Source organism: Hylobates moloch, unplaced genomic scaffold (assembly GCF_009828535.3).
Source record: "Hylobates moloch isolate HMO894 unplaced genomic scaffold, HMol_V3 SCAFFOLD_9, whole genome shotgun sequence".
Lineage (NCBI taxonomy): Eukaryota > Metazoa > Chordata > Mammalia > Primates > Hylobatidae > Hylobates > Hylobates moloch.
Genome location: NW_026652284.1, coordinates 9,288,148 through 9,313,277, shown reverse-complemented (window position 1 = coordinate 9,313,277; position 25,130 = coordinate 9,288,148). Strand labels below are relative to the sequence as shown.

General features: G+C 45.3%; 2 protein-coding genes across 3 annotated transcripts in view; one reads left to right on the top strand and one right to left on the bottom strand.

The window, feature by feature from the left end:
- NMNAT1 (nicotinamide nucleotide adenylyltransferase 1) overlaps positions 1–9,740 on the bottom strand; it is a 35,469-nt gene extending 25,729 nt beyond the window's left edge. For both annotated transcript variants that reach the window (XM_032758857.2, XM_058444354.1), the window contains exon 1: positions 9,652–9,740. The gene's annotated coding sequence lies outside the window, so the exon portion shown is untranslated. The remainder of the gene's footprint in view (positions 1–9,651) is intronic.
- A 380-nt stretch (positions 9,741–10,120) lies between these two features.
- On the top strand, positions 10,121–23,410 carry LZIC (leucine zipper and CTNNBIP1 domain containing). The gene is made up of 7 exons (XM_032758854.2): positions 10,121–10,557; positions 15,558–15,666; positions 16,548–16,683; positions 18,148–18,246; positions 20,475–20,570; positions 21,379–21,460; positions 23,199–23,410. The coding sequence occupies exons 2-7, from the start codon at positions 15,566–15,568 to the stop codon at positions 23,255–23,257; spliced, it is 573 nt and encodes a 190-aa protein (XP_032614745.1). The 5' UTR covers positions 10,121–10,557; positions 15,558–15,565; the 3' UTR covers positions 23,258–23,410.
- Positions 23,411–25,130: the final 1,720 nt, after the last annotated feature.

Sequence of the window (25,130 nt, the reverse complement as noted above, 5' to 3'; positions counted from 1 at the left end):
AAAAAAAAAAAAAAAAAAACGCATACAATCTATATCAAAGGAAAAATTCGTTTGCCCAGACTGGGCATTTCTGTTCCACAGCAGGAAGGGAAGGAAACAAACTGCATTTAGGTTTGCATTCAAGAATATGTTTCTAGCCGGGCGTGGTGGCTCACGCCTGTAATCCCAGCACTTTGGGTGGCCAAGGTGGGCAGATCACCTGAGGTCAGGAGGTGGAGACCAGCCTGGCCAATATGGTGAAACCCCGTCTTTACTAAAAATAGAAAAAATTACCCAGGAGTGGTGGTGCACACCTATAATCCCACCTACTAGGGAGGCTGAGGCAGGAGAATCACTTGAACCCGGGAGGCAGAGGTCACAGTGAGCTGCGATTGTGCCACTCACTGCACTCCAGCCTGGGTGACAGAGCGAGACTTTGCCTAAAAAAAAAACAAAACAAAGAATATGTTTCTGAAATGATTAAACCTAAAAACTGATGCTGTTCCTCTGTCCTTTTAGGTTTTACTGTGCTGTTTGTTCAGATGGAGCCAGCGCCACAGGCACTGAAGTGGATGTTTTCTGCATTCGGTGAGGGATCCTTCAGTGAAGGAGTCTGCACTATGGTATTAACAGTTTTGGTAACAGACTGCGTATGTTTTTAAACAATGAATTTCTAAAGGCTTATCTTAATCTGAAAGTTTGGCTGTAAATAATATGTCTTCAATATTTATTTTCTACTGACACCAAAAGAGATATGTGGAGATGGAATTCCTAATTAGGCACATGTCACAGTTAAAACATTTCACTGGGGAAAGTTTAAAAATTCCACAAGAGATTTTTCTTTTTGTAGGTGAATTCTACTTTACTAGAGTTTCGAAAAGTAATTAAGATATTAATCAACAGTGAAACAGGCCAGGCACAGTGGCTCATGCCTCTAATCCCAGTACTTTGGAAGGCTGAGGCAGGAGGATCGCTTGAGCCCAGGAGATGAAGACCAGCATAGGCAATGTGGTGAAACCCCATCTCTACAAAAATTACAAAAATTAGCTGGGCCTGGTGGCATGTGCCTGTAGTCCCAGCTACTTAGGAGGCTGAGGCAGGAGGATCCCGCGCAGGAGGATCCCGTGAACCCAGGAAGTCAAGGCTGCAGTGAGCCATGCTCATACCACTGCACTCTGGCCTGGATGACAAAGCAACATCTTGTCTCAAAACACAAACAAACAACAACAACAACAAAAAACAAACAGTGAAGCTGTTGGATTGGGTTTGGCACAGTAAACAGCAAGACTTCTATTTCTTGCTAAATTGGCACCTTCATTTAAATCCTCGTGGTAAAATATTTTTAATACATGTTCCTATTAAAAGACAAAGTATTCCTCATAGCACCTTTTCTCTCTCAAATATAGGAAAAAACAACCCCTGAACTTTACTACTTGTCTGTGCTGCTGTCGGTGAGCAGCTTAGCTTCTACAGGTAAGCAAGAAAACGTCCCAAGTAACCTACCCTTGTCAAAGGCTTACCAGTCCTTCAAGGCAAGTAACTACTCAACCAGCACTGTGACTGTGATGTTGCAAGGGGAATATTAAGCTCTAGTTCCTCTTTTTTTTTTTTTTTTAAATGGAGTCTCACTCTTCTGTTGCCTAGGCTGGAGTGCAGTGGCGTGATCTTGGCTCTCTGCAACCTCCTCCTCCTGGATTAAAGCGATTCTTCTGCCTCAGCCTCCCCAGTAGCGGGAATTAAAGGTGTGTGCCACTATGCCTGGATAATTTTTGTATTTTTAGTAGAGATGGGGTTTCACCATGTTGGCCAGGCTAGTCTTGAACCCTTGACCTCAACTGATCCACTTGTCTCAGCCTCCCAAAGTGCTGGGATTATAGCTGTGAGCCACAGTGCCCACACCCTAGTTCCTCTTAAAGCAAGAGATCCAAGAAGCTAAGAAGTATGAAAAGCAAAGCAAAGAAAACAGAGGGAGGGGAGGGTTAGGATGGGATATGAAAAGCCATCCTTCTCACATTACTTCCACTGCATTTAATGAGGTCCTATTCTTCATCCTGTAGTGCTTTTCTCAGGCCTGGGGCTGATCTGGCGGGCCAGGGTGACCTGTTGAAGGCCAGATGCTAACCCAACAGTCTGAGCCATCTGGGTCCTGTTTTTCCTGTCTGAGATACTCGTCTCTACCAGGCTGAGCCTGTCCCAGCAGCACTGCCACCTATCGGCCATCACACGACCATCTCCTATCCTGCTATTTCAGCTGAACAGCAGAGCCAATAACAGGAAGCATGTCAAAATCAGTCATTTAGTAGAAAACTGCATTATGCCAGGCGTGGTGGTTTATGCCTATAATCTCAACACTTTGGGAGGCCAAAGCGGGCGGATCACTTGAGGTCAGGAATTCGAGATCAGCCTGACCAACACATCGAAACCCTGTCGCTAGTAAAAATACAAAAATTAGCCAGGCATGGTTGCAGGTGCCTGTAATCCCAGCTACTTGGGAGGCTGAGGCAGGAGAATCACTTGAACTGGGAGGCAGAGGTTGTAGTGAGCTGAGATTGCGTCACTGCCCTCCAGCCTGGGTGACAGAGCGAGACTCTGTCTCAAAAGAAAGAAAAAGAAAGCTGCATTTAAGTATTAATGAGCACTCACTGACAATGGATAAAAAGAAACAGTTCCGCTGAAATCACAGGACTGACATCATAACCCAATTCACCCCAAATAAAGATCTCCTATCAAATACTTTCACAATGATTATTGTGACTTTCTAAACCTCATTTTCTGTTCAATGAAGTTAAGTGGCATCAGCTGGGAGACTGCTATAGTAATAAGTGCTGAAAAAGAGGAAGGAAAATAGAAATCTTAGTAGTGAACAAAGGTTTAGTTTCAAAAGACCCCAGTAATTCAGATTGTGTATTTAAACAAGGTCAATTTATTGCTTCTTTAAGAATGCAGTGGGGCCGGACACGGTGGCTCATGCCTGTAATCCCAGCACTTTGAGAGGCCAAGGTAGGCGAATCACCTGAGGTCAGGAGTTTGAGACCAGCCTTGCCAACATGGTGAAACTCCGCCTCCACTAAAAAAAAACAAAAAAATTATATATATACACATACATATATATACACATACACAAAAAAATTAGCTGGGCATCTTGGTGTGTACCTATAATCCCAGCTACTCGGGAGGCTGAGGCAGGAGAATCGCTTGAACCCAGGAGGTAGAGGTTGCAGTAAGCAAAGATTGCGCCACTGCACTCCAGCCTGGGTGACAGAGCAAGACTCCATCTCAAAAAAAAAAAAAAAAGCAGTGGAAGATTTTAGAGTAAAAATAATCACAACCTCCCCCTTATAGATTATAATAATCTTCTGCATCATGACAGCTAATTGTTTTTTAGAGAAAATAGCTAAGTGACCTGCATTGTGTTTTGTCTTTTTTTTTTTTTTTTGAGACAGAGTCTTGGTCTGTCGCCCAGGCTGGAGTACAGTGGTGTGATTTCGGCTCACTGAAATCTCCACCTCCCGGGTTCAGTGATTCTGCCTCAGCCTCCCGCGTAGCTGGGATTACAGGTGCCCGCCACCATGCCCGGCTAATTTTTGTATTTTTAGTAGAGACGGGGTTTCACTATGTTGGCCAGGCTGCTCTCAAACACCTGACCTCAGGTGATCCACCCGCCTCAGCCTCCCAAAGTGCTGGGATTACAGGCGTGAGCCACTGTGGCCAGCCGTGTTTTGTCTTTTTACTTTTGTGTATATTTAACAATTCCGGGCCAGACACAGTGGCTGACACCTGTAATCTCAGCATTTTGGGAGGCCAGGTGGGTGAATCACCTGAGGTCAGGAGTTCGAGACCAGCCTGGCCAACATGGTGAAACCCCGTCTCTACTAAAAATACAAAAAATTAGCCAGGCATGGTGGCGGGTGCCTGTACCAGCTACTTAGGAGGCTGAGGCAGGAGAATCACATGAAGGAGGCGGAGGCTGCAGTGAGCTGAGATGGGGCCACTGTACTCCAGCCTAGGCAACAAGAGTAAAACTCTGTCTCAAAAAACAAAAAACAAAAAAAAAATTCTGAAGTATTTTTGGTAGGGGCTAGTTACTCACAAATGGTCCCAATGTCATTAAGGACTGGATACAACTTCATTTTGAGACAGGGTCTCGCTCTATCACCCAGGCTGGAATACAATGGCACAGTCACTGCAACCTCCACCTCCCGGGCTTAAGCCATCCTCCCACCTCAGCCCTCACCCCAAGTAGCTGGGACTACAGGTATGCCCCACCAGACCTGGCTACTCTTTTGTATTTTTTTGTAGAAACAGGGTTTCACTATATTGCCCAGACTGGTCTCAAACTCCTGGGCTCAAGCAATCCGCCCACCTTGACCTCCCAAAGTGTTGGGATTACAGGCATGAGCCACCTCACCTGGCCGACAACTCCATTTCTTGAGAAAAAGAACAGTACTAATGGGCAAAAAGAACGTATTCAGTATAAAATCTCCCAAAGCATCTCTGACAGGCACAGCAACTGAACACATGGAAATGACTGTTCATCTGTTCTCTTCTGGAAAGGTTACCTAATATATACCCACTATCCCTTGACGCCACCAACATTTTCGGAGCACCTTCCACATCCCAGACACAGCACTAAGTTAGGAATTAGAAACGCGAGCAATCACACAATAGAATGAAATTCCTTTGAAGTAATTATATTACCATGATTAAAAGACATTATTTAGAAACAACACATTCTCTAGACCTCATCAACCACTGCAGGGCTCTGAGCAGAGGAGTGACATAATCTGACATATTTTTTAGACAGTGTCTCACTCTGTCACCCAGGCTGGAGTGTGATGGCGCGATCTCGGCTCACTGCAACCTCCACCTCCCAGGTTCAAGTGATTCTCCCAGCTCAGCCTACTGAGTAGCTGGAATTACAGGCGTGCGCCACCACACCCGGCTAATTCTTGTATTTTTAGTAGAGACAGGGTTTTGCCATGTTGGCCAGGATGGTCTCAAACTCCTGACCTCAAGTGATCTGCCCGCCTCGGCCTCCCAAAGTACTGGGAATCCAGGCGTGAGCCACTGCACCCAGCAAGAATGTTCTAAGCAAAGGTAATAGTGCAAGAGTCCCAAGGCAGATGCATGCCTGTCATGCTGCAGGAAGAGATGAAGCCCAGCATGGCTGGAACAGAGTAACTGAGGGAGGAAGAGCAGACACAGAGAGGTAAGAGGAAGACACTGCAGGGCTTTGAGTAGAGGAGTGACATGATCTGACATATTTTTAAGGATCTCTCTGGCAGGTGAAGCTGAAAACAGAATGTAGGGAGAGGCAAGGGTACAAGTGAAGACACAAGATGGGAGGCTACTGCAATAATTCAGGTGACAGGTGATGCTGACCTGGCCCTGATGGTGGCAGCAAAGTGGTAAGACGTCACTCGATTCTGGGTGTATTTGGAACATACAGCCAATGTGATTTGCAATGGATGGGATGTGGGCTGTGAAAGAAAGAAAAGTCAAGGATGACTCCAAAAGTTTTTGGCCTAAGCAGCTAAAAGAACAGTATTGCCTTTAATTGAGAAGAGAATGATAGTGAAGCATGATGGCGTGTGCCTGTAATCCTAGCTACTTGGGACCTTGAGAGCTTGTTTGGAGGTTCTAGCAGGGGAACGCAGCTACTTATGTACCCTTGACCGAAGACCAGTCCTCCTCTATTGGGGATGGTTGTTCTCTTCGACTGAGTGCGCAGCTTCGGGAGGGACATACATGGAGCAGTGAGGGAGGAAGGAGACACCAGCCTAGCCAGCCAGATCAGCCGGATCAACTCTGGTGATCAACGGGGTGAGAGATGTCACAGCCAGATTGCCCACACATCCTACCTGGGAGGCTGAGGTGGGAGGATCACCTAAGTCTAGGAGTTCAAGGCTGCAGTGAACCATGATCACGCCATTGCACTCCAGCCTGGGCGACACAGCAAGACCCTATCTCCAAAAAAAGAGAAGAGAAAGATGTCTATGGAGTAGGCTTGAGGGGACTATCAGGAGTTCAGTTTACAGAGAAGTGAAGTTTGAGACATCTATTAGATATCCAAGTGGTGACACTAAGTAGGCAAATGGAGAACAAAGCCAAGTTCAGGGGAGAGGTACAGACATACAACAGACTAGAGATTTGGATATCTCTGCATATAGATGGTGTATTTGTCTTCTTGGGCTGTCATACTAAAATACTACAGATTGGGTGACTTAAACAACAGAAATTTACTTTCTCACCATTCTGGAGACTAGAAGCCCAAGATCAAGGTTTTGGCCAATTTGGTCTGTGGTGGCAGCTCTGTTCCTGTCTTGTACATGGCCACCTTCTTGCTATGTCCTCACATAATCTTTCTTCAGTATGTAAGGGTAAGGGGCAAGCTCTCCATTCACTCTTCTGATAAGGACACTAGTCCTATCAGATCAGGGCCCCACATTTATGACCTCATTTTACCTTAATTACTTCCTTACTCCAAATACAACCACACCTAGAGTGACATCTTTGATTCTAAAAGTTCATGTTCTTACCTGTTATGCAAGACTTACAATGGTACAAGCTATTTGAGGCAGACATTTAAAAGAGGCCCAAGTGTCCAGAGAGCCTTTGGCTCCTGGTACTTCTTGTTAGCCACTCAAGTTTCATCTGCCCCAGCATTTTCTCTACCTAGTTGGAGCAACTTGTGTTCTCTGGGCTCCCATCTCAAGACCAAGCTGAAGGGTCCTCAACTCCTCCAGCTGCCAAGGAGCATTTATCTGGTTTCCCAGTGACTCCCAGTCTGGAGGTTACTTTCCCCAGTGCTGTCTCCCATGGTTTCCTACCTAACATCTTATTTCTCTTTCTCCAGTTTCTTCTCTGCCTTCTGTCTGAAGGCTTGTATTCTATTTTTGTTTCAGAATGAATTTCTCTTACGCATTAGAAGTATGTTTTCATTATCCATTAACTCTAAACAAGAACCTAAAGGCATATAAAAAAACCTTTAGCATAGAACTGCCGAATGACTAAGTCACAGAGAAGAACAGGCAAACACCTCCACTGCTTTGAAGACTGCACATGCTAAAACTACACAAATGCCAGAACAGAACATTGGATTATTGTTATCAAAATTAGGGGAAGGCCGGGTGGGGTGGCTCATGCCTGTAATTCCAGCACTTTGGGAGGCCAAGGTGGGAAGATTACTTGAGCCCAGGAGTTTGAAACCAGCCTGGGCAACATGACAAAACCTCATCTCTACAAAAAATACAAAAACTAGCCAGATGTGGTGACATGCACCTGAAGTCCCAACTACTAGGGAGGCTGAGGTGCAAGGATCACTTGAGCCTGAGAGATTAAAGCTGCAGTGAGCTGTGATCATGTCACCGTACTCCAGCCTGGGTGATAGGGCAAACAAAAACAAAAATTAAGAAATTAGGGAAAGTACACTGTGAACAAGTGTTTATTCAGCAAATTTTTCAATTTTTTTTTTTTTTTGAGACCGAGTCTCGCCCTGTAGCCCAGGCTGAAGTGCAATGGCACGATCTCAGCTCACTGCAACCTCCACCTGCTGGGTTCAAGCAATTCTCCTGCCTCAGCCTCCAGAGCAGCTGGGACTACAGGCACATGCCACCATGCACAGCTAATTTTTTGTATTTTTAGTAGAGACAGGTTTTCACCATGGGGGCCAGGCTGGTCTCAAACTCCTGACCTCGTGATCCGCCCACCTCGGCTTCCCAAAGTCCTGGGATTACAGGTGTGAGCCACTACGCCCAGCTCAAATACTTTTTTTAAAGTATATTTTCCGGTTTTGTTTTGTATGGCACTGACTGTCACTGTGAATTCCATTTTACCCAAAACATTGACACTTCCACACATATTTATGAATCAAAATTGAAAGATAATTGCATTAACAGGTACTTTTTTTTTTCTTCTTTTGTTTTGTTTTGTTTTTTTTTTTTAAGATGGAGTTGCTCTGTCACCCAGGCTGCAGTGCAGCGTCACGATCTTGGCTCACTGCAACATTCATCTCCTGAGTTCAAGCGATTCTCATGCCTCAGCCTCCTGAATAGCTGAGATTACAGGCATGGACCACCATGCCTGGTTAATTTTTGTATTTTTAGTAGAGATGGGGTTTCACCATGTTGGCCGGGCTGGTCTTGAATTCCTGACCTTAAGTGATCTGCCCGCCTTGGCCTCCCAAAGTGCTGGGATTACAGGCGTGAGCCACTGTGCCCGGCCAACTTTTGCAAAGGAAATTCTTTGAACCTGAAGTGTCTGGCAAGGTGGAGGCTATTGCAACCATTCCAACTAGTGAGTCAACAGTCTTCTCTAAGGTGGGCTAGAAAAATGGTTTCGTATTCAAACTATAACTCTGAAAAACAATTGATGGTAATAAAGAGATTCCACAATCAGAACTAAGAGAAACAATTAGTTCTGGTAGGGTTCTGTGGTAATCAAAGTTAGAAGTTTATCCTGGGTAGCTGAAATATAACTAACTTCAAAGACTCCAGGCCTGTCAGTGGCTTGTGCCAATCACCACAACACTTTGAGGGGCCAAGGCCGGAGGATCGCTTAAGCCCAGGAGTTCAAGGCTGCAGTGAGCTATGATCACACCACTGCACTCCAGCCTGGGCAACACAGCCCTTGTTTTTTAACGAGACATTGTTACTTAAAAGAAAAAAAAAAAAAAAAAAAAGACTGCTCCTATGAAACAATTCTACCATGAACACTGATGTTGTTCTGTGGACTACTTCAGGAAGATGGACTGAAAACATCATTAAATGGTTCCAACCAGTTTCTGGGTAACTTTATTTTTAATTTTTTGTTATGGCGGTCTCGCTATGTTGCCCAGGCTGGACTCAAATGATCCTCCCACCTCGGCCTCTCAAAGTGCTGGGTTTACAGGTGTCGGCCACCGCGACAGCCAAGGGTAACTTTTTTTAATTTTTATTTTTGAGATGGAGTCTCGAACTGTCGCCCCGGCTGTAGTGCAATGGCGCGATCTCGGCTCACTGCAATCTCCGCCTCCAGGATTCAAGCGATTCTCCTGCCTCAGGCTTCCTAGTGGCTGAGATTACAGGCGCCCACCACCACGCCCGGCTAATTTTTTGTATTTTTAGTAGAGACGGGGTTTCACTATGTTGGCCAGGCTGGTCTCGCACTCCTGACCTCGTGATCCACCTGCCTCGGCTTCCCAAAGTGCTGGGATTACAGGCGTGAGCCACCGCGCCCAGCCAAGGGTAACTTTTTAAGAGCTGCCCTACAGCTCATTACCTCCTTCTCAAGGAGCATGAGTGTCAAACCACCTCCAGCAAAGTAGAGGTAGTCTTTTACAGATTTGGAAAGAAGGATTTAGGAGGAAAGGGAAGTCGTTCGGAATGCAGGATTTCCTCCTCTGACGCCCAGCCGTCCCCCGTTAAGCCTAAAGGTGCCAGACCTCAAGACTCTTCTAGAAAGAGATTTTTACTTTCCAAGGTGAATCCATCTGTTCCGAAGGTCAGAAGCTATTTTACCGAAGTTTTCGGTTCCACTGAAAAAATTAAGGGTCAATCAAAGCTCCTTGCCCCAAACCTGAATATGAGCTTGCCTCGGGTCATATTCGACCCTAAAGACTCCACCATCTTGGACTCCCCTATATCTAGGACAAAAAGGGACCAGTTTCTCAGGGGCTCCTTGCGGGGAGCTTACCGCGCCCTCACTGTCCGCCGGCCCAAGTGCTACCGGAGATCACCCGCGGCCCGCAAGCCAGCGAGTGGAACATCTCGGTCGCACTCTCATTGGTTCCAGGGGGCCGGAAGTGCGTGCGTCCAGCGGAAGTGCTCCTGCGGCGCGGTCCGCCAGGCCAGGGCCCTCAGGTAGGCGGGGCCGCTGGCCCTAAACTCTGGGACTGGCGGGCGGGCAGGCGGCACAGGGGGGATCCCGGGGGCATAAGGAGGTTGTCCCAGTTTTTGTCAGGGAGGCCCGGAAGGAGTTTCGGGGACCGTGGGTTTACGGCTACCTCTGGTGGCAATTGGGGCCTGGTGGAGCCCGGCGGAGCCCGGCCGCCGCGGGACCTACGTGCCGGACTTCAAGTTCCAGCGTGGGGTGGGATTTGTTGCGGTGGCCAGAGCTGATTCTTCACCTAGTCCGGTTGGTTCTGGGCCAAACCCTCCTCACTTTCAGCCAGGAAGAGGCGTGCTCTCCGCCCTTACCTTTTCCATGCCTCTGGGTTTGACGCCTTCCCTCAAGGCGTGTCCGGATGCAGGGTTTTCCGTAAAGGCCTTCTCGGCCTCGCTGGGAAGAACCTCGCAAAGGCTGCGGTAGGCGCAGTCGGGGGAGAAAGTGCCCCCGCCCGTGATGTCTCAGGCTGCTCAAGTGGAAATTATCTGGACTGCCTTAGGGCAAGTTTATATATAGCAAATAAAATTACTTGTTAATGGTTTCCTTTTTTCCAGCCATCTCCACCACGAGGTGGTTTGAACTTTGAGCCTTTTGTAGTCCTGATGAATAATTTCATTTTCCTCAAGTTTATGACACTCGGAACGTCAAGAACTGGAGGTTTGTGCAATTTGAGACCGGTCGGCACTGTGCAGAGATCAGAGTACTAAGAGACAGGTGAGCATGAATGAGTACTGCGCTCCAGATTACAGTGTCTGAGAGCGGTTTCTGTAGTTTCGTAAAAGTGCACCACATTTAGTGACTACTAGGTGGTGCCAACGAGTTAAATCTTTCGGGGATAAATCTCAACTAATGTAGTACCAGGTTAAGGCTTTTAAAGTGCACCCATTTTTACTGAAATGTATTCAGAATAGCTTTAGCTCCTTAAAATATGTTGAGCCTTTATATACGTGACCAAATTATCGACGTTCTATTTCTGTATTAGGTACTGAGAAAGCTGAGAGAGGAATCAGACTCATATTCTGTTCTCCAGAGTTTAGTCAGAGAAGGAGATAATGTATTATAATAAAATCATATATAATTAAAGGCAGAAATAAGTGCTAAATAGAGAGTAAGATTTGAGCTGGGCGCGGTGACTCATGCCTGTAATCCCATCACTTTGGGAGACTGAGGCAAGTGGATCACCAGAGGTCAGGAGTTCGAGACTCTCCTGGACAACATGGTGAAACCCCATGTCTACTAAAAATACAAAAATTAGCCAGGTATGGTGACGCATGCCTGTAGTCCCAGCTACTGGAGAGGCTGAGGCAGAAGAATTGCTTGAACCCAGGAGGCTGAGGTTGCAGTGAGCTGAGATCACACCACTGCACTCCAGCCTAGACGACAGAGCCAGACTCCATCTCAAAAAAAAAAAAAAATTTGAATGCTAAAGAAGAAGCAATCAATTCTCATTATTCATCTACCAGTTGTTTATTCGGCACTTTTTGTCTGCCCAATATTGTGTTAGATCCTGGTGTATAAAGAAAAGGTAAAGGCCAGGTGCGGTGGCTCACGCCTGTAATCCCAGCACTTTGAGAGGCTGAGACAGGCGGGTCACCTGAAGTCAGGAGTTTGAGACCAACCTGGCCAACATGGTGAAACCTTATCTCTACTAAAAGTACAAAAATAGCTGAGCGTGGTAGCAGGCACCTATAATCTCAGCTACTAGGGAGGCCGAGGCAGGAGAATCGCTTGAACCCAGGAGGCAGAGGTTGCAGTGAGCTGAGATCACACCACTGCACTCCAGCCTGAGCGACAGAGCGAGACTCCGTCTCAAAAAAAATTAAAAAAAAAGATTTGAATGCTAAAGAAGAAGCAATCAGTTCTCATTATTCATCTACCAGTAATTTATTCAGCACTTTTTGTCTGCCCAAGATTGTGCTGGATGCTGATGTATAAAGAAAAGGTAGCCGGGCGCAGTGGCTCACACCTGTAATCCCAGCACTTTGGGAGGCCGAGGCGGGCAGATCAGGAGGGCAAGAGATCGAGACCATCCTAGCCAACATGGTGAAACCCGTCTCTCCTAAAAATACAAAAATTAGCTGGGCGTGGTAGTGCGTGCCTGTAATCCCAGCTACTTGGGAGGCTGAGGCAGGAGAATCTCTTCAACCCGGGAAGCGGAGGTTGCAGTGAGCTGAGATTGTGCCACTGTACTCCAGCCTGGCGACAGAGTGAGACTCCGTCTCAAAAAAAAAAAAAAAAAGGTAAAGGCTGGGCATGATAGTTCACACCTGTAATCCCAGCATTTTGGGAGGCTGAGGCGGGTGGATCACCTGAGGTCAGGAGTTTGAGACCAGCCTGGCCAACATGGTGAAACCTCATCTCTACTAAAAGTACAAAAATCAGCTGAGTGTGGTGGCGGGCACCTACATTCCCAGCTACTCGGGAGACCGAGGCAGAAGAGTCACTTGAACCCAGGAGGCAGAGGTTGCAGTCAGCTGAGATCATGCCACTGCACTCCACCTGGGTGACAGTGAGATGCCATCAAAAAAAAGAAAGAGAGAAAGAGAGAGAAAGAAAGAGAAAAAGAAAGAAAAGGTAAAATCCCTACTCAGATAATTCACAGCCTAGTGATTGGGAGGAAATCAAGGAAGACCTTGTAGAGAAGGTGACACTTGAACTAGACTTTGAAGAATGAATGAACTGGGCTTCATAGGTAGAAGAAAAAATGCAGGCTCAAAAGAGTGCATGACATTTTTGGAACAGCAAGTCATCCAGTGTGGTTAGACTGTAGGAAACTAACTCTGAAAAGACATTGTCAGTTACATCTTTGGTTTGCCTCGACTTTTACTGGAAAATTCCACAGACTTAAGAGAAAAATTAAAATGGACAATTTCCAGGAAAAATCCACTAAACTATTATACATAAAATGTAGCTATAATAAATTACACTTCTGGGTATAATACTTGTTTATGTTTGCATATCATTAATGATCATAGATGACTTATGCCAATTTTAATAGATTAGTAATTTTTTGTCATTATATTTTATTTTGAATATACTGTAAGAATCCTCTCCAATGAAGTAAACATGTCAAATCATCTGGTAATGATTTCATTATGCGTAGGAAAACAAAACATGCTTTAATGCTGCGTGCGGTGGCTCACACCTGTAATCCCAGCACTTTGGGAGGCCAAGGCGGGCGGATCACGATGTCAGGAGATCGAGACCATCCTGGCTAACACGGTGAAACCCAGTCTCTACTAAAAAAATATACAAAAACTAGGCCGGGCACGGTGGCTCATGCCTGTAATCCCAGCACTGTAGGAGGCCGAGGTGGGCGGATCACGTGGTCAGGAGATCGAGACCATCCTGGTTAACATGATGAAACCCCGTCTCTACTAAAAATACAGAAAAAATTAGCTGGGCGTGGTGGCAGGCGCCTGTAGTCCCAGCTACTCAGGAAGCTGAGGCAGGAGAATGGTGTGAACCCGGGAGGCAGAGCTTGTAGTGAGCTGAAATTGCGCCACTGCACTCCAGCTTGGGCGACAGAGCAAGGTTCCGTCTCAAAACAAACAAACAAACAAAAAACATGCTTTAATAAGTTACCTGGAAAGTTTTGTGGGGTTTTTTTTGGTTTTTTTTTTTTTTGAGTAGGAGTCTCACTCTGTCTGCCAGGCTGGAGTGCAGTGTCACAATCTCAGCTCACTGCAGCCTCTGCCTCTGAGGCTTGGATGATTCTCTCACCTCAGCCTGCCGAGTACCTGGGACTACAAGCACACACCACCATGCCCAGCTAATTTTTTAATTTATTGTAGAGTTGGGGTTTCACCGTGTTGGCCAGGCTGGTCTGTAACTCCTGGTCTCAAGTGATCTGCCTGCCTCAGCCTCCTAAACTGCTGGGATTACAGGTGTGAGACACCATGCCTGGCCCCAGTCAATAGGATATTTAATGAAACTTGACAGACTGATTCCTAAATTCATCTAGAAGAGAAAGTGCACAAGAATAGCCAAGAATTTTGGGAAGGAGAAAACAATAAAGGCAAGTCATTATCAGTTATCGAAATATACCAGTGATAATAATAATGTAAATAGCAAGAATTGTTGCCTGAGGGCTGGACACAGTGGCTCATGCCTGTAATCCCAGCGTTTTAGGAGGCGAAGGCCAACATGGTGAAACCCTGTCTCTACTAAAAATAACAACAACAACAAAAAAAGGCAGGTGTGGTGGCACACCTGTAATCCTAGCTACGCAGGAGGCAAAGTCACATTTGATCTACATATATATATATTTCCATTTACCAAATTTGTTTAGAGTAAGATAGACCAATAATGAAGACTTCTAATTAATATGTCAAGTCAAAGAGGACTTTCAGGTATTTTTGTGGGGTGTTATTACTATATGAGTTTAAACTTTTATATCTAAATTAAGATTTTCTTTGTTTAACTATCTTTCATATACCTGTAGCTAAGAAAGAGTGTAGCCTATTTTTTTTTTTTTTTTTTTAGTCAGGGTCTCGCTCTGTCAACCAGGCCAGAGTGGAGTAGCAAGATCATGGCTCACTGCAACCTCAAATTCCTGGGCTCAAGCAGTCCTCCAACCTAAGCCTCCTGAGTAGCTGGGACTAGACGCATCCCCCACCATGCCTAGCTAAGATTGTCTATTCTTTGTAGAGATGAAGTCTCACTATATTGGCCAGGCTGGTCTCGAACTCCTGGGCTCAAGCAGTCCTCCCACCTCAGGCTCCCAAAGTGTTGAGATTACAGACATGCATGAGCCAGTGCACCCAGCTGCCTTTTTTTTTTTTCCTGAGATGTAGTCTCACTCTGTTGCCCAGGCTGGAGTGCAGTGGCGTGATCTCAGCACACTGCAACCTCTGCCTCCCGAGTTCAAGCGATTCTCCTGCCTCAGCCTCCCGAGTAGCTGGGACTACAGGCACGTGCGACCACGCCCAGTAATTTTTTTTTTTTTTTTTTGAGCCTGAGTCTTGCTCTGTCACCCAGGCAGGAGTGCAGTGGCGTGATCTCGGCTCACTGCAAGCTCTGCCTCCCAGGTTTACGCCATTCTCCTGCCTCAGCCTCCCAAGTAGCTGGGACTACAGGCGCCCACCACCATGCTCGGCTGATTTTTTATATTTTTAGTAGAGACGGGGTTTCACTGTGTTAGCCAGGATGGTCTTGATCTCCTGACCTCATGATCCGCCCACCTCAGTCTCCCAAAGTGCTGGGATTACAGGCGTGAGCCACCGCGCCTGGCCTTTTTTTTTTCTTTAGAGATGGGGTTTCCCCCATGTTGCTCAGGCTGGTCTTGAACTCCTGACCTCAGGTGATCCACCTACCTCGGCTTCCAAAAGTGCCAGGGTTACAGGCGTGAGCCACTGCATCTGGCCTTTTTTGTATTTTTAGTAGAGACAGAGTTTCACCATGTTAGCCAGGATAGTCTCGATTTGACCTCATGATCCGCCCGCCTAGGCCTCCCAAAGTGTTGGGATTACAGACCTGAGCCACTGGCGCCCGGCCGCAGCTGCCTATTTTTAATTGCACTAAGGACTGGGTGTGGTGGCTTATGCCTATAATCCCACCTCTTTGGGAGTCCAAGATGGGAGGGTCACTTCAGGCCAGGAGTTCGAGACCAGCCTGGACAACATAGTGAGACTGTCTCTACAAAAAATAAAACTTAAAAAAATTGCACTGGTATGTTAATTTCATATGGTATGTGGGTTTATTGTTTCACATAGAGATTAAAATGGCTTCCAGAGGAAAGACAGAGACAAGCAAATTAAAGCAGAATTTAGAAGAACAGTTGGATAGACTCATGCAACAATTACAAGATCTGGAGGAATGCAGGTAAGAGTTTAATTGTATGTTGTTATGCTGGAAACTGGCTTTTTTTCTGCAGCTGGCTCCACGGATGCAGGCCCATGTGTGATTCTGCATTCCCCTGTAGTGTTCTTTGCAGTGCTTTGTCTATTAGAGAAGTAAACTTATTGCAGGCTTTGGAGTCATAAAGGCTGGGAAATGAAAGTCATTCAGTTAACTACTAAGTGTATGTGAACTTGAGCAAAATACTTAACTTCCTTGAAGTAGAAATAACACCTACTTTGTCTTTAGTATTTAAATCAGTCCTACCTGCTTTCAGGCTAAGAAGGTACTACTTGAACTTCTGGCGTGTAGTTTCAGCCTTACCTGCACAAAAGACCACAACAGTTCATTGCAGCTTTTTTTTTTGAGACACAGTCTTGTATTGCCCTGGCTGGAGTGCAGTGGCAAGATCTCAGCCCACTGCAACTTCCGCTTCCCAAGTTCAAGCGATTCTCCTGCCTCAGCCTCCCGAGGAGCTGGGATTACAGGCATGCACCACCATGGCCGGCTAATTCTGTATTTTTAGTAGAGACAGGGTTTTACCGTGTTGGCTAGGCTGGCCTCGAACTCCTGACCTCAGGTAATCTGCCCACCTCAGCCTTCCAAAGTGCTGGGATTACAGGTGTGAGCTACGGCACCCTGCCTTATTATGTGGTTTCTTAAGTATGCCTCATTTTGGTAAAAGAAAAATGTTTACCAAAGTAACCATATTGCAGGATGATGCCCTTACTACTACTATGTGAACACATTCACCGTCAGCATTTTGATATTTCCCTTCAGCCTTTCTCTAATGTACAAGTACTAAGATTGCATTTTTCACTTGGAACTCTATTATTTTTCTATATCATGATGTTCACCTACTTCAGAGAGGAACTTGATACAGATGAATATGAAGAAACCAAAAAGGAAACTCTGGAGCAACTAAGTGAATTTAATGATTCACTGAAGAAAATTATGTCTGGAAATATGACTTTGGTAGATGAACTAAGTGGAATGCAGCTGGTAAGTATAACATATAGGTGACAGAGGACAGACTTTGTTTTTTTGTTTGTTCTTGTTTTTGTTTGAGATGCAGTCTTACTCTGTCGCCCAGGCTGGAGTGCAGTGGGGCAGTCTTGGCTCACTGCAACCTCCACCTCCCAGGTTCAAGCGATTCTCCTTACTCAGCCTCCAGAGTAGCTGGGATTACAGGTGCCCGCCTCCATGCCCAGCTAATTTTTGTATTTTTAGTTGAGATGGGGTTTCACCATGTTGGCCAGGCTGGTTTTTGAACTCCCGACCTCAAGTGATCTACCTACCTCGGCCTCCCAAAGTGCTGCAATTACAGGCATATGAGCCACCATGCCCTGCCAGTTCTGCCAGTTCTTTTTTTTTTTTTTTTTTTTTGAGACAGGGTCTCTCTCTGTCACTCAGGCTGGAGTGCAGTGACACGATCATGGCTCACTACGGCCTTGTCCTTCAGGGCTCAAGTGATCCTCCTGCCTCAGCTTCCCAAATATTATAGGCATGAACTACCATACCCAGCTTTTTTATAAGTATATTTCAAGCCGGGTGTGGTAGTGCCTGCTTGTAATCCCAGCTACTCCAGAGGCTGAGGCATGATGCAGGAGGATTGCTTTGAGCCCAGGAGTTCAAGACCAGCCTGGGCAACATAGTGAGTTCCCTATCTCTAAATAAAAAATAATAATAGTAATAATTTAAGTATATTTCTGTTAGAAAATATACCATGTTTGGGGTATAACTTCTTTTTTTTTTTTTTTTTTTTTGAGACAGGGTCACTCAGGCTGGAGTGCAGGGGTGCTCTTCAACCCTCAGTCCCCAAGTAGGTGGGACCACAGGCATGCGCAACCACACCTGGCTATTTTTTAATTTTTTTTTTTTTTTTTTTTTTTTTGAGAAGGAGTCTCACTCTTGTTGCCCAGGCTGGAGTGCAATGGTGCAATCTCGGCTTATCGCAACCTCCACCTCCCTGGTTCAAGTGATTCTCTTGCCTCAGCCTCCAGAGTAGCTGGGATTACAGGCATGCGCCACCATACCTAGCTAATTTTGTATTTTTAGTAGAGACATGGTTTCTCCGTGTTGGTCAGGCTGGTCTTGAACTCCCAACCTCAGGTGATCTGTCTGCCTCGGCCTCCCAAAGTGCTGGGATTACAAGTGTGAGCCACCGTGCCTGGCCTTTAGTTTTTTTTTTAGAGATGAGGTCTTGCTACATTTCCGAGGCTGGTCTCAAACTCATGGGCTCAAGCAATCCTCCTGCCTTGGCCTCCCAAGGTGCAACTTCTAGATGAGTGTCTGTTTATGCATAAACAACATAACAACATATCCTTCAAGATCTTCATTTAGTTGTGTAATTGCTTCCATGACAGGAACCAGTAAACCTTGGTAAAGATTAAGGATCCATCAATCAGTTATTGTAATAGCTGATTTGTTGGACTGTTTTGGTTAGTTTTTGCCTTGTGTTTCTAGGCTATTCAGGCAGCTATCAGCCAGGCCTTTAAAACCCCAGAGGTCATCAGATTGTTTGCAAAGAAACAACCAGGTCAGCTTCGGACAAGGTTAGCAGAGGTAAAATTTCTTTAAATTGATTTGGTTGCTGTGTGTTTTTCATTTCCTAGGCCAATTCGTTATGATATCCTATGGCTTAAAAATTTGCCAGGTGATTTTAGGGCCACAACTAACAATTTTCTGACATAATTAGTACTTTGAGCAATTATAGTTGATAATGAATGCAGAGCTTTAAACAGTATACGGCAGTTTAAATTGCCACTGACCACTTCTACCTGGACTCCACCTTTAATGTTTTACCATTTACTTCTGGAGCTGTAACTTAAAATCACATTGAGAATTAATTAGCAGCATTGCTTGTATGCATGTGTAGCCTATCTCATCTAAGAATTTCAAATATTTTTGTAAACCTGATACTTCCAGAAGTCTGTTTATAGGCTTGGATGTAATTAAGAGTTACCAAATTATTTGTAACTATGGGCAATTCAGTAGCATAGTGATTCAGAGCATGGACTTTGGTCAGACTGGCCGGATTTGAATCCCTGCTTCACTACTGAGGTATGTGACAAGTTTTTTATGTTTTTTTTTTTTTTTTTTTTTTGAGATGGGGTCTTGTTCTGTTGCTGAGGCTGGAGGGCAGTGGCGCAATCTCGGTTCAGTACAACCTCTGCCTCTGGGTTCAAGTGATTCTCTTGCCTCAGCCTCCCAAGTAGCTGGGACTACAGGCACATGCCATCACGCCTGGCTAATTTTTGTATTTTTAGTAGAAATGGGGTTTTACCATGTTGTCCAGGCTGGTCTTGAGCTGCTAACTTCAAGTGATCTGCCCACCTCTGCCTCCCAAAGTGTTGGGATTATAGATGTGAGCCACTGTGCCTAGCCTTTTGTTTGTTTTGTTGTTGTTGTTGTTGTTTTTTTTTTTTTTTTTTGAGGCAGGGTCTTACTTTGTCACCCAGGCACAGTGTAGTAGTGCAATCTCGGCTCACTGCAGCCTCTGTCTCCTGGGCTCAAGCGTCTCCCATCTCAGCCCCTCAAGTAGCTGGGCCCACAGGCACACACCACCACACCCCACTAATTTTTGTATTTTTCATAGAGACAGGGTTTCACCATGTTGGCCAGGATGATCTTGAACTCCTGAGCTCAAGCGATCCACCTACCTCAGCCTTCCAAAGTGGTGGGATTACAGGCATGAGCCACTGCACCCAGCCTGGACAAGTTATTTTATTCATCCCCTTTGTGCCTAGGTTTCTCTGTCTGTAGACAGGTGACAAAGATAGTCCCTACCTCTTATGGTTGTTATGAGGATTAAATGAAGTAATATGCATAAAAGTACTTTGAATATTCCCAATGTGTAGTACATGCTATTAGTGTTTCTGATGGAAGGGTGATATTTTACTAGATGATTTACTAGAACTGCATTTAACATTTCTATCATATTTGCCTTGGATTATTTCTGTAGTTCTTTATAATATTAATCAGCTAGAGGATTTTTTTTTTTTTTTTTTTTTGAGACAGAGTCTTGCTCTTTCACCCACACTGGACTGCAGTGGCGCGATCTCGGCTCACTGCAAGCTCCGCCTCCCGGGTTCATGCCATTCTCCTGCCTCAGCCTCTCCGAATAGCTGGGACTACAGGCGCCCGCCACCACGCCCAGCTAATTTTTTGTATTTTTAGTAGAGACAGGGTTTCACCGTGGTCTCGATCTCCCGACCTCATGATCCGCCTGCCTCGGCCTCCCAAAGTGCTGGGATTACAAGCGTGAGCCACCGTGCCCGGCCTCAGCTAGAGGATTTTTAAGAAGTATGTCTGAAAAGCTTTTTTTTTTTTTTTGAGACGGAGTCTCGCTCTGTCGCCCAGGCTGGAGTGCAGTGGTGCAATCTCGGCTCACTGCAAGCTCCGCCTCCCGGGTTCACGCCCCGAGTAGCTGGGACTACAGGCGCCCGGCACCACGCCCGGCTAATTTTTTTGTATTTTTAGTAGAGACGGGGTTTCACCATGGTCTCGATCTCCTGACCTCGTGATCCGCCCGCCTCGGCCTCCCAAAGTGCTGGGATTACAAGCGTGAGCCACCGCGCCTGGCTAATTTTTTTGTATTTTTAGTAGAGATGGGGTTTTACCGTGTTAGCCAGGATGGTCTGGGTCTCCTGACCTCGTGATCCGCCCGCCTCAGCCTCCCAAAGTGTTGGGATTACAGGCGTGAGCCACTGTGCCTGGCCTGAAAAGCTATATTTTATATACGGAATGTTTTTCACTTAAGTAACATATGTCTTGCATTCATACATTTTTAGATGGATAGAGATCTGATGGTAGGAAAGCTGGAAAGAGACCTGTACACTCAACAGAAAGTGGAGATACTAACAGCTCTCAGGAAACTTGGAGAGAAGGTACCAGTATTTATATTAGTTATAAAGAAAAAGTATGAATTATTTGGTACAGAACATCTTGATCTGTGGTCTAGTTTGTGGTACTAAGACATTCTTTTTTTTTTCTGAGACGGAGTTTTGCTCTTGTTGCCCAGGCTGGAGTGCAATGGTGCGATCTCAGCTCACTACAACCTCCCCCTCCTGGGTTCAAGCAATTCTCCTGCCTCAGCCTCCTGAGTAGCTGGGATTACAGGTGCCCACCACTATGCCTGGCTAATTTTTGTATTTTTAGTAGAGATGGGGTTTCACCATGTTGGCCAGGCTGGTCTTGAACTCCTGACCTCAGGTGATCTGTCAGCCACGGCCTCCCAAAGTGTTGGGATTACATCGGCCTCCTGAAGAGCTGGGATTACAGGTGTGAGCCACCGCAAACGGCCCTCCCCTCCACCTTTTTTTTTTTTTTTTGAGACGGAGTTTTGCCCTTGTTGCCCAGGCTGGAGTGCAGTGGGTTGATCTCAGCTCACTGCAACCTCTGCCTCCCAGGTTCAAGCGATTCTACTGCCTCAGCCTCCTGAGTAGCTGGGATTACAGGCGTGCGCCACCATACCCAGCTGATTTTTTGTATTTTTAATAGAAACAGGGTTTCATCATGTTGGTCAGGCTGGTCTCAAACTCCTGACCTCAGGTGATCCACCCGCCTCTGCCTCCCAAAGTGCAGGGATTACAGGCGTGAGCCACTGTGCTCAGCCTCCTAAGACATTCTTATCTGGTTTCTAGAACCACCTGTAACATTTACCCACTCAACTGGACTTTGTTTCATTTTGTTTAGCTGACTGCAGATGATGAGGCCTTCTTGTCAGCAAATGCAGGTGCTATACTCAGCCAGTTTGAGAAAGTCTCTACAGACCTTGGTGAGTGCCCTCATATTTCTGAAAGCTGGTCATATACTACTGTCATATATTACATACAAACTGATGGAGAGTGTGGTTGAAATAATAACCTTTTCTTGAGTTTAAGAGTGAAACCAGAATTGTTTTCTTTATAAACCCATTGTATTGGTTTTATTCCCCAATATTAAAAGTAAACTAATGCAGCCTAATGTTTTTAAAATACTTGTCAGGTAGATGTAACTGTAACAGAAAACTAAAATTATATGCTTGAGGCCAGGAGTTCTAGACCAGCCTGGGCAACATGGTGAGACCTTTTGTCTTCAAAATTAAAAAGAGGGAGGCCGGGGCTGGGTGCGGTGGCTCACACCTGTAATCCCAGCACTTTGGGAGGCTGAGGTGGGTGGACCACGAGGTCAGGAGATTGAGACCATCCTGGCTAACATGGTGAAACCCTGTCACTACTAAAAATACAAAAAATTAACTGGGCATGGTGGGAGGCACCTGTAGTCCCAGCTACTCGGGAGGCTAAGGCAGGAGAATGGTGTGAACCCAGGAGGCGGAGCTTGCCGTGAGCCAAGATTGCGCCACTGCACTCCAGCCTGGGTGACAGAGTGAGACTCGTCTCAAATAAATAAATAAATGAATAAATAAACAAAATTAAAAAGAAAAAAATTAGCTAGGTGTGGTGGCATGCACTTATAGTTCTAGCTACTTGAGAAGCTGAGGCAGGATCACTTGAGCCCAGACATTTGAGGATGCAGTGAGCCAAGATCATGCCATTGTACTCCAGCCTGGGTGACAGAGCAAGACCTGTCTCCCCTGAAAAAAATGTTTCTTCTTTCTTTTTTTTTTTTTCACGGAAATTTTTTTAAAATAAATTTTATGGCCAGGTGCAGTGGCTCAAGCCTGTAATCCCAGCACTTTGAGAGGCTAGGTGGAAGGATCACCTGAGGTCAGGAGTTCGAGACCAGCCTGGCCAACAGGGTGAATCCCCGTCTCTACCAAAAACACAAAAATTGGCTGGGCATGGTGGCGCATGCCTGTAATCCCAGCTATTAGGGAGGCTGAGGCAAGGATAATTGCTTGAACCCAGGAGGTGGAGGTTGCAGTGAGCAGAGATCGCACCACTGCACTCCAGCCTGGGCGACGAGCGAAACTCCATCTCAAAAAATAAAAAATAAAAAATAAATTAAATTTTACGTATTATGTTTCATAGCTAGAATAAGGATTTTTTTTTTTTTTTTTTTTTTGAGACGGAGTCTTGCTGTTTCGCCCAGGCCAGAGTGCAGTGGCGTGATCTCGGCTCACTGCAAGCTCTGCCTCCCAGGTTCATGCCATTCTCCTGCCTCAGCCCCGCAAGTAGCTGGGACTACAGGCACCCGTCACTGCGCCCGGCTAATTTTTTGTATTTTTAGTAGAGACGGGGTTTCACCGTGTTAGCCAGGGTGGTCTCGATCTCCGGACCTCGTGATCTGCCCGCCTCGGCCTCCCAAAGTGCTGGGATTACAGGCGTGAGCCACGGCGCCCGGCCTAGAATAAGGATTTATAACAAATAAGTCCCCCTTTGTAGCTGGATTGTTTGTGCAGAGGGAAGGAAATTGGGATGGCAATGGGAACGTGCAGGGGTTAATATACTGATAATGGAGGCTAATTATATTTTCTGTTTTAATATCTATATGATAGATTTTTTCCCACTTTACCAGGAATTGCAACTGTACTTGAAATAATCTTTTTGTTTATTATGTGTCTTTTTTCTTAGGCTCTGGAGACAAAATTCTTGCTCTGGCAAGTTTTGAGGTTGAAAAAACAAAAAAATGACATGGTGCAGAAGCTTGTAACGTTGATCACATTCTTACTGTAAATGGTGTCTTTCTTCTGGGGGTTTTCAGTTATTGCAAAGAAATGAAGAGATTCTGGAAATGCATCAATAACCTAAGAAAAAGCGACATAAAAATATACTTATGGCTTGTGTTTATGCTCTTCATCATTGTGCGTTGTGTGGGGTTACCTGCTTGAGTGATCCTGAACTTGTTGCAACAGAGGGACTCACTGGACTCTGTTCGTTATGATTTGTCTGTTTAAGAGAGAAAACAAAGTGGACTTGATTTTTATTAAGGCTGTTTTTAAGTGTTGATAGCGAATGAAAAGATGTGAAGTAATGATATTTTTCTGCTTACAACTTATCCCCACTCATTGGAGTGAACAGTGACGCAAGCTCAATAGACTTCATAAGTGTTCATAGAATTTTAGAGTTCTGAGTGATCTTAGAAATCATTTCTGTTTTTACAAACAAGGGAACTGAGGTCCAGAAAGAGCAAGCGACTTGCTTAAAGTCGCATCAGAGAGCTGAGGGTAAGACTCAGGTGTCCTGACTCCCAGTTTAGTACCTGTTGAATTTTATTTCTGTACCATTTTAAAAAAAATAATTAACACTATTTGTGCAAGTCAGTGTTTTTGAAAATTCAGTGTCCCAATAAAAAGTTGACTGCACACTAAGGGACCATCCCTCAGCCTGTAAGCTGTCTGTATGAATGGGGCCCGTTGTATCTTTGAGGTTGGAACAATGGAAGCCCTGTTGAGCGTTTCCTAAAGTGACTTAGCCGCCTGTGTTGTTTCACCAGGGAAGCAATAAGAAATGGCAGCTAGAGGCCCTCCCTGTATGTGACCTCTTGTCACACTCAGAGGGGGGTAACTGTCAGCTATTATCTATTCTTCAGGTTTTGGAGAAACACAAAATAAGTTATAAGGAAAAGCAAATTTCTCTCCTGAGTATTTACATGTCTCTGTATGCTCAAATATGTAGATGTGTCCCTATGCGTGTATATTAGCTTATTTCTTAGGCTCTAGCCATTTTATATTCTTTCATGTGCTTCTCGATATTCTTTTTCTTTGCACTTTATACAAATTAAAAGCATTTTTAAAGCTTCTTGTGTACTGTAAACTACTAGGTGCTTTGCCAACCAGACAGATCAGAGGACCTCTGCTACACTGATGCCTTATTTGGAACTTAAAAGAGGTGAAATTCATATATCATAAAATTCACCATTCTAAAGTGTACCATTCATTGGCAGAACATCTACAGTGGTGTGCAACCATCACTACTCTCTAGTTCCAGAACATTCTTATCACCCCCAAAGGAGGCCCTATACCTATTAAGCAGTTAGTCCCCATTCCCTTCTCCTCCGACTGCTAACAATAGCCACTAATCTGCACCCTGTCTCTGTGGATTTACCTATTCTGGATATTTCATATAAATGGAATCATATGATATGTGACCTTTTTATGTATCTGGCTTCTTTCACTTAGCATAATAGCATAATATTTTCTTTTCTTTTCTTTTCTTTTCTTTTTTTTTTTTTGAGACAGAGTTTCACTCTTATTGCCTAGGCTTGAGTGCAGTGGCGCAATCTCAACCTCCACCTCCTGGGTTCAAGAGATTCTCCTGCCTCAGCTTCCCAAGTAGCTGGGATTACTGGTGTGTACCACCACCCATGCCCGGCTAATTTTTTTTTGTTTGTTTTGAGATGGAGTCTCGCTTTGTCACCCAGGCTGGAGTGCAGTGGCGCAATCTCGGCTCACTGCAAGCTCCGCCTCCCGGGTTCACGCCATTCTCCTGCCTCAGCCTCTCCGAGTAGCTGGGACTACAGGCGCCCGCCACCACGTCCGGCTAATTTTTTTTGTATTTTTAGTA